The sequence below is a fragment of the Colletotrichum fioriniae genome (genome assembly GCF_027942845.1).
Source record: "Colletotrichum fioriniae strain IMI 355084 chromosome Unknown scaffold_11, whole genome shotgun sequence".
NCBI classification, from domain to species: Eukaryota; Fungi; Ascomycota; class Sordariomycetes; order Glomerellales; family Glomerellaceae; genus Colletotrichum; species Colletotrichum fioriniae.
In genome coordinates, this window is record NW_027076847.1 from 391902 (window position 1) to 404002 (window position 12101).

Here is a 12101-nt window from a genome sequence, read left to right on the forward strand (position 1 = left end):
GTCCACACCCCTCATCCTTGCCTCCTTCCCACACCCCTGTCCGCCCCCGTCCCCGTACCTCCTCTCCCTCGTCGGCCGGGTCCCAGTCGAGTACGAACCAGCAGTACATACGAAGCGAAGTACCAGCAGCGCCAAAAAACCAGAAAGAGCACCAAAGACGCACCAGCCAGGTCCTGCTCCACGTCGGGGCCTGCCATCCATCCATCCATCCATCCATCCATCTGGTGCCCTGCGCCAGTTCCCAGTTTCCTAGATCTCGTCTTTTCGACTCTGCGAAACCTCAACCTCTGCTCAATCGAGCCGGCGACCCGTTCCAACGTCTCTCACGACTGCGCCCTCCCTCGATTCCTGCGCACTATACCGAACAAAGCCTTTTGGATACACTTCGGCCGCATATCCTTCTGAAGGACTCTCTGCTGTCTTAGATCCCTTACTATCTACTTTAGTCCCCATTCCCCCAGGCGACCGCATCCGGATACCGTCACATTGCTACGAAAGCTTCGGTGGAGATTGGCCTATTCTCACCTCACGCCCACTCCTATTCCAAATCCTTGGATTCGCCTGGACTCTTAATCCGTTCTGTAACGACGTGCACACGAAGAATTCTTCCCGAAGCAACGGTTGGTCTGTTCAGCAGCTTGGAAACCGTTTTGAAGCGACCTGTAGCCCTGTCGAGATCGCCCATCGAACGATTTTACGAACTCCCCATCGTCATCTGCATCGTCCGATTGACGAAATTGGCGCGCATCGTCTACCAATCTCTCGTCTTCGACCTCGGCACCCATTATGCCCGAGCCCGATAATGTCGCCGCCCAAGGCGGTGGCAGCAACTCGAGCGATTTTGTAAGCCCGCAACCCAGATCTGAGCTCCATCAAATGCTATGAATATTTTTACTAACTTACTGTGCGCAGGTTCGCAAACTCTACAAGTTCGAATACCCCTCGGTATTGGCTATTATCCGCCTGCTAACAGACGCGATAGGATGTTGGAGGACCCAGCCTATGCGAACATTGTCAGATGGGGAAATGAAGGTGACACTTTTGTCATTCTAGAGGTGCGCTGAACTTGAAATACGGCGGTGGAACAAAGGACTGGGAAACTGACTTGCGGCTGCTAGACTGACAAATTCACCAACGACATTCTCCCAAAACACTTCAAGCACAGCAACTTCTCAAGCTTCGTCCGACAGCTAAACAAGTATGACTTCCACAAGCTGCGTCGCAATGACGAGAACAACGAATCGCCTTATGGGAAGCAGGTAAGGGACGAAACGCCTCGAGCCGAGCCTACATCGCTGACAATGCACGCAGGCGTGGGAGTTCAAGCACTCGGCTTTCCGGGCTGATAGAAAAGACAATCTGGACAATATTAGACGAAAGGCTCCAGCTCAAAGGAAAACGCAGCAGACGGAGGACCAGTTCACTACTAACCAGTCCATCAATCTGCTCCAAGAGACGCTATTTGCACAACAACAGCAGGTGCAGGCACTGCAAGAACAAGTTGCTGAAATGGCGCGGACCAACAAGACGCTTGTCCATGAAGTCCACACTATGCACAAGATCATCGACGCCCAGCGCCAATCGCAACACGAGATGCTCAACTTCATGTCGCATGCCGAAGACAGAATGAGGGGACAGCGATACCCTGGCCAAAACCCGCAGATGAACGGAGGCGCCATGGACGATCAGCCTCCCGAACTACGACGCGCGAGAGAGCTTCTTTCCAGCGTAACGACCAACAGCGGATACGATCGAGAGCTCGAGAGGCTCAATGGCATGTACGCGCAAAGCTCTCCGCCCGATTCCGCTTCTTCTCTCATGTTCCAGCCTGGTAATGCCGGGATGCCACCCATGCTTCCTGAGCACATGAACATGCGCCACCTCGTCTATCCTGTAGGTGAGAACGTAGGCATCGACCCATTATCCCAGGACCACTTCAACAACATCCCATACACGCTGAATTCCTTGCCAATGAACGACTTCCAGGCTCCACCCGTCGTTAAGCCGGAACCCGGACCGGCAACGCCAGCTCCTGCCGCTGCTGCGCCAGCACGGCCGCCGTCGACGAACGATAAGGGTTTGTGGGGCAACAAGAAACCGCGAGTGTACTTGGTCGAGGATGACAGGACGTGTTCGAGGATCGGTTCCAAGTTCCTGACACAAATGGAGTGTATTGTCGAGCTTGCTGTGAGTTCCTTACCTTTGTTTTGATGGCCAAGCCTGGCGGTAATCATGGATGTGGGATACTGACTCGTGATAGGAAAATGGCATCGACGCCGTCAACAGATGCAAAGAGGTTCCGTCTGGCCATTTCGATCTCATCTTCATGGACATCGTCATGCCGCAGATGGATGGTGTATCCGCAACACAGCTCATCCGTGAAGTTCACCCCGACGTTCCTGTTGTCGCCATGACCTCGAATATCCGCCCCGAAGACATCAGCCACTACTTCAACTGGAGTAAGTTTTGAAGGGCGCTTGTACACGTGAGCAACATATACTAATCTTTCCGTTCATCAGGCTTGAACGACGTGTTGGCCAAACCGTTTACCAAGGACGGCATGCTGCGCATTCTCCGAAAGCATGTGCCGCACCTCCTCAAGAACGCCCCGCCAGATGAGCTCGCCGTAGGCCACGGCGCTGCTCAGCTTCACGCGAACAACATGACGGCGCCACCGATGAACCCCCAAGTCAAATTCGACTCCACGCCTGGCCAGTCACCAGCGACAACAGCGTCTTGGCATTCGCCCGCACAGATGCATCAGCCATCACCGAACGTGACAAACATCGAGACTGGATACCCGATGGCGAACACTGCGCAGATGGTGATGACGCCAACATCTGCTCAGCGACCAACGTTCCAAAACATGCCTCCTGGGATGCAGCAAATGCGTGTGCCTGATCATATCGTCGGCGATGACCGACCGGAGAAGCGCCAAAGGTTATACGGACCGCAAGGTGGATACGCCTAGACGAGGTTCGCCGGTGCTTCTAGCAACCTTTTCTCCCATCGCGCACAACGGTGTGATGTCGAGATGTCTTTAAGCGGATGCTGAGCATCGTATAAAGTTGAAAAGGAGGGACGCAAGTCTCCCTTGCGCGTGATTTTCGCATCGCCGTCTTTGAAAGCCAGGGGATAGACCCATGACAACTGTCTCAACTCAGAAAAGAATAGGACAGTTGCAAAGTAGTCGATGTTACATTCCACCCACACACCCCTCAGGCGGAGCGACTGATGATGTCCCAAGAGAGGACATGTCGCCCATTGGAAATCGGCGAGGGTCTAACGAATGGAGCAGGGTGGGTGACAGCTACCCGACCTTGCGAGGAGAAATTCGGTGATCGGAGTTGGTGGAGTATCATGGTTCGCATTTCTGAACCCACAGGTGGTCAAACGCGAATTTGAAAAGATATCAGCTGTCAGCTACACGGGGCATATGTCACCCATCGTCATAAATATACCTTGCTGTTTTTGCCCTCACTAATGGATGGACTTGATGGGAGTGATGTTGATTGAACAAGAAGGAGTCGCAAAGTTGCGGGACGTGATGCTTTTGGCGATGGCGGTACCACCTTTGGTTGTATGTCAGCACGGCAGACTCGGACCTGCCAAACAAAGTGCCCTGTGGATAAGTAAGATACTTGAGGCTTCCGTAAGCCCTCCCCTGTATAGAGGCTGCTTGCCTCTACTCCGTACTAAGACTGGAATCTCTTGGCCAGAGAGAGCGCCCAGACTCAGGTTCACGCCAGATCTTAAGGGTGCAGGACCCCCAATCCATGCGGGTACGGGTACGGGATAGGCGCGCAGTTTGCAGGCGGGACGCTTGGGGATGGTGGTGTCTGTGTGTGGTGTTGCAGTTACGGTACGCGGTACACCCCGCATGGAGGGACGGGATGGATGGTCGATGGGCGAGGTCTAGGCCCGGCCGTGTGGCGCCCGGGTGGTCTGATATGCCGGGGTCCCTGCCAAGGAGGCCCGGAACGGTCTGGAATGTTTTTTCTTTCTTTTCCTTTCTCTCTCTGCGTATCATCTCCTCCGCACCTGTTCCACCGTCCACGAGGTACCGACGGGTCTAGAATCTATCCGTAGATAGATGGGACTTTTCGTCTGAAGCTGAAAGGGTTTCCGCTGTTACGCCTGTGCACTCCTGGCCCACACCGTGACCGTTGGGATTCTTTGCTCCTCTTTCTTGGTGTTTTTTTTTCGGGGGTGGGCGGGTTTCCGGAAAATTCGGCCGGGGATAGTGTAGTGGTGGTGAAAGTCGTCGGTTCGTAGGGCTGGATGGATGGGTATTCTGCGCTCCACGGAGTTTGTCGTCGGATTGTCCACCGTTTGTATTATCAATCTTCCACTGTGACTGCAGAGAGATGACGGGTTGAAAGCGATCTATCGCCGGTGGATCTCGACATGACGGGAGGAAAACATCTGGAGAGATGATCCGAGAGATCGGCGAACGTTGGGAGGGCGGCGGCGGCGGCGGCGGCGGGGAATAGGATGGTCGATCAGTGATCGTCTTCTGGGGTTTTGACGTCGATGGAGGCTTTGAAGGAGGAAACAGAAGGAAGAAGGGTATGCGAGAGAGAGAGCGATGCGTCTGATGTGGGAAGCCACGAGAGTTTATGCTCCTGCAGGTCTATCCGTACCATCCAGCCCATCGTACCTTGGACGAGAAAATGGGATGGGAAGAGGGGGGCTGGCGCTGGCCGGCAGCATGGGCCAGACTGGACTCTTGTTTGTGTAAGCGGCTTGTGCTCTTTGAGCTTCCGAGGCCGTTGATGGAAGTCCGGGCCAGGACCAGACCAGCCCATGACGGGGCCCATGATGAGCCCAGACTCCCGCGGCCGAGGTGCTTGCTGACGATGAGTTTCCTTTGGCCGCTAAGTAAGGTAGGTAGGTCACGTAGGTAGGTACTCGTTTGGCTGCGAACCGAAGCCGACCAGGCGAGATGAGACGAGACCAAGACTTTTCGAGAAAGCACGGGATTCAAGGGAAATGGGGTAGCGCCAGTTCTTGGCATGTTGCTCGAATGAAGGAAATTTGACATGGAACCAGAACGGGGGACAGAGCGGGAGGTTTCCGTTTGTGACTTTCCAGCGTATAGAGATATGTGAGGCTTGCGCTGTACGGACTAACGTATGGTTTTTTTGACTTGCGGGTTAGCGGGAGGGTTTGTTCGAGGCTAGTCTGGCTCCAAATTTCTGGAAGGGGGATTCTTTACCGATTGAAGAGGCAAGCGTGAAAAGATTCTAATTAGAGGGATCTGAGGGACCGGACAGCAGGCGACAAGACGGCGAGGCGACCGCAGCGAGAAACGAAACTGTTTCGCTCACCAAACGGTTCATTGAGTGAGAACAACCACCGTAATCCGGTAACCCCGACGGCAGGGCATCGTGTCTATACTGTGCTGCTGTTAAGTTTAGTTTTTTTTTTTTCTGCATCCTGCAAGGCATGGGATGGGGAAGGGGCAGGGCACAAGGAAGCAAAGAATCTCGTTACAAGGGAGGGGGGGAGCCTGGAGGGTAGACTGCTTCCTGCAGGGTGCGGCTAAGTGTGGGCGAGACTGCGGTCCATATGACGGAGGTGGTGTGTGTTTTGGGTTGTTACACACACACACACAAATGCAGACATGCAGACACACACTTACACGCACTTACAATGTATGCGAACCGCCAGCCGCTTTTGCCCTTCCTCCCACGGGAACTTGCAGCGGGCCTGGGCCCAGCCTTTTTTCTTGTTGGATCGGTCTAGACTTTTTTTCTTCCTTTCCTTCTTTCTTGGTCCAAATCGGCGTGGGGATCCTGTTGTCCCTCTTTCTTCTTGTGTTTTCTAGAGACCAGGGTGATGTTGGAGGGCTGATTATGGCGAGGTGAGCTCGTATTGTAGAGAGAGCGCCGCACAAAGGTGCCAAAAACGAAGGGAACCAGTATATCGGAAAAGTCGATGCCGAGTAAATGGGACAAGACAGGATAGATTGAGACACGTTTGCGTAGAACCTTTGCCGTCGCTCATCGTCCTGGCGTAGATGTAGCATACTATCGAAGGTTTTCTGAGATGTGATGGGAGGATTAGAAAACGCTTATATAGTGGGCTTCGGGCCGGGGTCAGGTCTCTCAAAGTCGCAATGTCTGCCAACCTAGATTAGGTCTGCTCGGGGTTCTTGTACCTCTCAGGCTCTCATCGTTATGTTTCGTGCCAAGAAAAGGGGTGAACGAGTGTTCCAGTTCAAGGAAACATATCCAGCCGCGGATTCACTCTGAATATCAGCCCGCCGGTGCCGCCCTGTTTTTTTTTTCCTTCCACCCCAGAACCAGCTCGTGGGGGATCGGTCTTGGGTGATCAGTCAAGTGTCTCGTGTTTGAGGCTGGCTGAATAGCCCAGGTGGGTGTGACCCTGGAGAACTGGAGAATGCTCCGTCGCAATCTCCCGGCGGCCTTTCTCACTCCCTTCGTTGATTTCTGGGAGAAAATCTGATTGCCTGGACTTACAACAGAATCTGTGTGAGTTCTTGGGTAGATAAGATTCCGCCCACGCGAGTGAGAGGTACTACAAGTATGGGGAAGGGGGAGGTTCGGTACAGTACCGCCTTTCTCACATACAATCAATATCAAAGACCACATTCCGTGTCCTAGGAACTGGTGGTGTGTGTCTTACCTGCTTATCTCGGCATTACCAACCGGGTTTTCCAACGGACTTCTCCCAAGCCTTCCGCCAGCGACGTGAGGGTTTAGAGAGTGCGAATACCTCGTTCATAGGTAGGTACTCCGTCATTTTAAAATGAGAAGCGAAGAAAAAGCAAAGAAAGAGATACACTAGAGATGGAAAGACTCATCGATGACCTGATTGTCTAACCCAATTAAGGGTGGCATTTTCCAAGCCATACGGGTCTCTGGGTGACAGTTCACGAGACAGGTGTCAGTCACTCGCAGAAAAATTGTGTACTGTCACTGCCTACCTCCCCAAGCGCCTTAATGCCCGTTGGTCAGAGGGTATTGAAAACATAACGTCTTCCGTTCTGCACCTGCACGTGTAAGTGTGAAAAGAGCCGTTTTCGTCCACTTCGAGGCATGTCGTGTAACGTCGTGCTTGTGTTGAGGATGCCTCATCGTCAACTGGTTCATTTTGACAAGTAGAAAATCGTGGAGTCCCGGCAGAGAAGGATTTCGTTGAATCCACTTTCCCACCTTGAATACGCAAATTGCGCCAGGCCGCACCTTTCTCTCCTAAGTCTAGAGGGCTGTCGGAGAGGACCTCCGCTTTGACAGCTGGTACACAATTTTGCATCGAAAAGGAGGCAATTGGAAAGAACAGAATTAGAATAGACCAGGTTCATCTGCATGTCGTATGTCACACGGCCGTAACAGCATATAGATTGCATAGACCGCTCTAGATCCCATTTACAAACACACGCGGGCAACTCTTGATATGACTTTTTGGCGTTTTAGTTCTCTTGTAAGAAGACTTGTCCACGACCCTATGAGTTTATGACGCTCTTTCAGTATTTCCCTCGTATCAGCACGTCCCAATGCGACTCCGAACTCTCTTCTGTCTCTGTACCTAAGAAATCTAAGTCTTACCGTCATGCACATTCTTCCAGAATTGAGACTACTGTAAGCCATGAATCCAGGGTCTGGGAATGTTGTTACAATTTGATCATCGACGTCTCCATCAAGCCTCAAAAAAGAAAAAGACAAAAACTAACTGGAGAAGAACATGCGATTCTCAAACCTGCTTTAGGCGTTTCCCATATCATCTGATGGTCATAGAGCCTAAAGTCTCAGCTAGTCCGGATACGTGTGGGTAACATACCCATGGGGGACAAAGGGAGGACTCCAGTCAAAAAACAGACTGGCCTCGTATACAAAGCAAGCATGCATTATCATGCACGTCTTCGGAGGTGAGGTGGGCGTAAATAAAGCCAATCACACAGAGCCGCTTAGTTCCATTCAACTTCTCCCTTTCGTGTAACGGTCTGGACCACCAGCCGGTCCGACCCCATTACTTGGAAAACAAAACTTGTCAGCCGTTTCAACGTGCCACTGCCGTGAGCCATTTCCTTTTTGACCATACCGCATGCATCAGACGCAAAAGGTAGGTAGGCCTCGGCATGCTGTGGCGTTTGACTTTGTTTGGTAAAGTATGTTGACGTGCTGGCTCAAGGGGTTCGATCTTGGCTTTCGGGTGGTTTACTCCGGGATCTGGGACTTTATTTCGGTGTAAGTGGTCTGATTTCTGGATATGAGAAGGAATTATGCGGGATGAAGGGGATATGAAGAGGGATGAAATAGTTGAAAGGGACGGGTCAAGCTTCCGTCAAGCGCCGTTCAATATGAACACAAGCTTGGCCCTACGGCGCCTTGCAAGTGGCTGGCTGTATCATATTTTTTTTGCATTTCTCATATCCTCATATCCAGAGTGTAACTGCTTTGAATGGCTGAGCAGATGGGTAAAATCATAGGTGAACACTGCAATCAGAAGTAGCCCTTGAGGGGCAGCATTATTCATGTACTAAATATATAACACTTTGCTGGCCTGAGCCGCTTCCTAGCAGCAAATCTCTGTTGTCTACTGACTTCTCACCTACAAACAATCCACCATTTATCTACAACGTGAACAGATCTCCGATTTACAACCAATTTTAGAAGAATTCAACGATAGTGATTCTATTTCTACCCCTCGAATTCTTGTCTTCTCGAAATGTAAACTTTGAAAACCAGTTGCATCTCATAAGGACCGTATCCTATGGCCTATCCCCTGTGTCTGTGTCTCAACGTGTTGCGTATTTTCCGGTAGCTTTTGGTGGCCTCCTTCAAAACCATCGTTGCTAAAGCACCACCATGACCACCAACTTCTCTGCTTTCACGGGCTGTCTGAATGTACTCGCCTCTATCTTTCCCATGCTCTCCAACATTGACAACGATTCTAGCGTATTTGATGAGGATTGCATTAAGAATGAGCCGGCACATGCGCCCATTGCCATCTCTGAATGGATGAATATTGACGAACCGATCGCAATACTGTGCAGCTGTTGCAAAAGGATCGAGCGATTGTGATCTCTCACACGTTATCAAATGCTGTTGAAGGCTCAGGGTCATCGATTCCATAGCCTCGGAGGTCTTATTCGGGTGGATAAATCTGGTAGTGCCCACGAAAACGTCTTCGACACGGTAGATGCCACCAAACTCTTTGCTACTGAGTATGCCGGCAGCTTCGCCACTAACCCCTTTGACGAGTATAGCGTGTGTGTCTTTGATCAGCGGCTCGGTCATTGGCTTTCCTTCACGGATGAACTGATTGATGATATGTTGAAATGCAGCAGCATGCTGAACGACCTCCCTCCGACTTCGAAGAACATGGTGCTCGCCAGGAAGTACGTCTTTCCGTACCAGAGCGTCAAGCCGAGCCTGGTACTCTTCTGTTCTGTGAGATGTCTTAGTAAAATGTCTCCAAGATAGTACAAGCTGTACTTTTGCTTACCGCTCGGTGTACTCTACGCCTGCGTTGCCTTCGAATATCATCATGCAAAGTTTCAGGGTGATGTCAAGGCCCAAGCCCTTCCTGGACTTTACATTGGAGGAGTAAACCGCCTCTGCCATCTGTTGCAGGAGAAAACTCGCGATATCGTCCCATCCATGTTTGGCTTTCCCCAATATCTCTTTAATCTCGTCCATGATTCTGGTAACAACGGAGAAATGTTCAGAAACGTCGACAGGTTGATCTTCAACCTTGGGGTCCATAGCCCAATTGTCTCCATAAACGCGGTAAAGATCACTCATTCTCATAGTAAGGTTTGGATTTCTGTAAACAAAATTCAGAATTTGCATCTCCAACAATACAATCTCCAAAGGTACTTACTTCGTAGGCTGAGTCTGCTGAGAGGAGGAGCTGCTTGACTTCAAGGTTTGACCGCCTCTAATGGTAGGCGGCCAGCTGTATCGAAAAGTCCCACGGAGCAGTGATTTCTTGACGCTTGTGCTTGGTGTTGACGATCGAATGACTTCAAGAGAACGGATAGCTTCAGATCTGGATTTCTTCGTTGGAGATTCGGGTTCAAGTGAAGATCCACCCTTCTCATCTTCACCCAAGCTCATGTCCCCGAAGTATCCAATGATGGACTTTCGTTTGGGAGTGCGGACAATGCTAGGGCTTTGAGGTGAGCCGGGAGTTTCTGGAGTAGATGCCATGGCGTTTGTTGTTCCAAAAGGTAGTCCGGGGAGTAATCGAATAACAAACTTCACTACCGTGGTGGAGTAATGTGGTCTTATATATGCATTGTCTGTGGAGTACGGAGCAGAGGTAAACTCAACGGATTCACTAAGTGCTGCTGATTCAGTGCATGAGATTTGGGTCAAGTGATTATTTGATTTCAGTCTCCGATGAAGAACCTTGTCCTAGGACATAGTCACGCATAATTAGGTGATTCACTCTCCTACATACTTTCTGTGGACCACTATTTCACACGAACTCCTGGAGATCAAGGTAACAATCGATTCGCTGAACAGGACCGCCGGGGACTGGCTAATTACGATAACTGCGTGGAAGAATAACATTCTTAAGCTTAAGATATTTTAATTTGCTCAGAAACCTTGAGGACCACCCCTAACCGTGGATTCACGGAAGTATGGGAACCTTTGCTATCTTCTGACCTCGTATCTTCCAAAGGTTAAACCACCTCTCGTCTTCTGAGTTTCCATCAAGACTACATAAAGCCGACAAGTTCCCTGAAATATGAAGACAGCTACAGAATCTCATCCAACTTCCCACCCTTACAGCAGGCTTACATCTCTCAATCCAACTTTGATATCCCAACTCAACTATCACCCCTCCAGCCCGCTCATATCTCTCAACACCATAATGGCGCCTTCCGACATTCGTTTTTTGGTTCTGTCGGATACCCACGACTCTGCCTTCCCATCGGAGCTCCCTCCGGCAGATGTTGTTCTCCACTGCGGCGATCTAACTATGATTGGCGGCATGTCCAATTACAAAGCTGCCATCAAAAGCCTTTCGAGTTGCGACGCTCAACTCAAGCTTGTAATTCCCGGAAACCACGATGTATCTCTGGATCCTACATGGTGGGCCAACAATGCAGATGAAGATGACGATCTTGAGGAGCCAAAGAAAGCGATTGACCTGTTCAACCAATCTGGAGTCAATCTTTTGAGCGAAGGATACCATTCATTCACTCTCAAGGACGGGCGTTCTTTCACTCTATATGCCTCGCCTTACACACCCGAGTTCAACGGATACGCGTTCTCATACGGTCCACACGAAGACAGATTCAACCCGGCCAAAACAACACTCTCAGACCTGGGCAAAAATGTGGTCCGTGGTCCGAAGCCACTCTCCTCGGAAGTCGATATCTTGATTACACACGGCCCACCACAGGTCCCATGCGAAGACTACCGCCTCGATGTCGACGGCAAGGGCGTCAATTGCGGCTGCTCAAAGTTATGGCAAGCGGTTCAACGCATTCGCCCACGAATTCACTGCTTCGGCCATCTCCACGAGGGCTACGGATCCCAAGTGATTGAATGGCGTACCAACGGGACACAAACAGTTGCAGATCCAGTTATCAAGGAAGGGAATATCATAAAGGCGCCAGAGAGAGAGGCGCGCAAGACGTTACTCGTTAATGCAGCAATCATGGATCACCACGGTCCAAACAACAAACCCTGGTTGGTGGACTACTAGACACACAGTGGCATTGGTCTTGTGACTCTTGTCTGGACGGGGTCTGGAGATAAGCAGCTTCAAGAAAAGCTGAAGGAGATAGGCAAAGGACGGTGCTGAGGTCTTTGGTCTTTGGGACCATCTCACTAAGAAAGAGCACGGCTTCGTTTCCGTTTCGCCAACTTCGTTGGATAATGAGATAGATACTTTGCTTCATGGTCTGTGGAATCTTATTCCTCCTAGCAGTCAGAACCACACTGGACCCAGACCCCCAAATTCATTTCCTGGATGTCTTAACACCACTAATGAACTCATTCATGGACCTTGAGTAATCAGAGATATGCATTCTTTACGTTTCAAAATCCATGTAAACTCCATCATAAGTCCATGTCAAGTCTAATTGAAGTCAGCAGACTATTCGGTGAGGCTCT

The 12101-nt window shown here is 50.7% G+C and overlaps 1 protein-coding gene across 1 annotated transcript; it reads left to right on the forward strand.

The window, feature by feature from the left end:
* Positions 1–786: 786 nt before the first annotated feature.
* On the forward strand, positions 787–2971 carry SKN7 (kinase-regulated stress-responsive transcription factor skn7; the record flags this gene model as incomplete). Its single annotated transcript, XM_065758437.1, has 7 exons — positions 787–843; positions 913–929; positions 983–1055; positions 1119–1259; positions 1312–2187; positions 2261–2459; positions 2520–2971. 7 exons carry the CDS (start codon positions 787–789, stop codon positions 2969–2971), a joined length of 1815 nt encoding a protein of 604 aa, XP_065612830.1.
* Positions 2972–12101: the final 9130 nt, after the last annotated feature.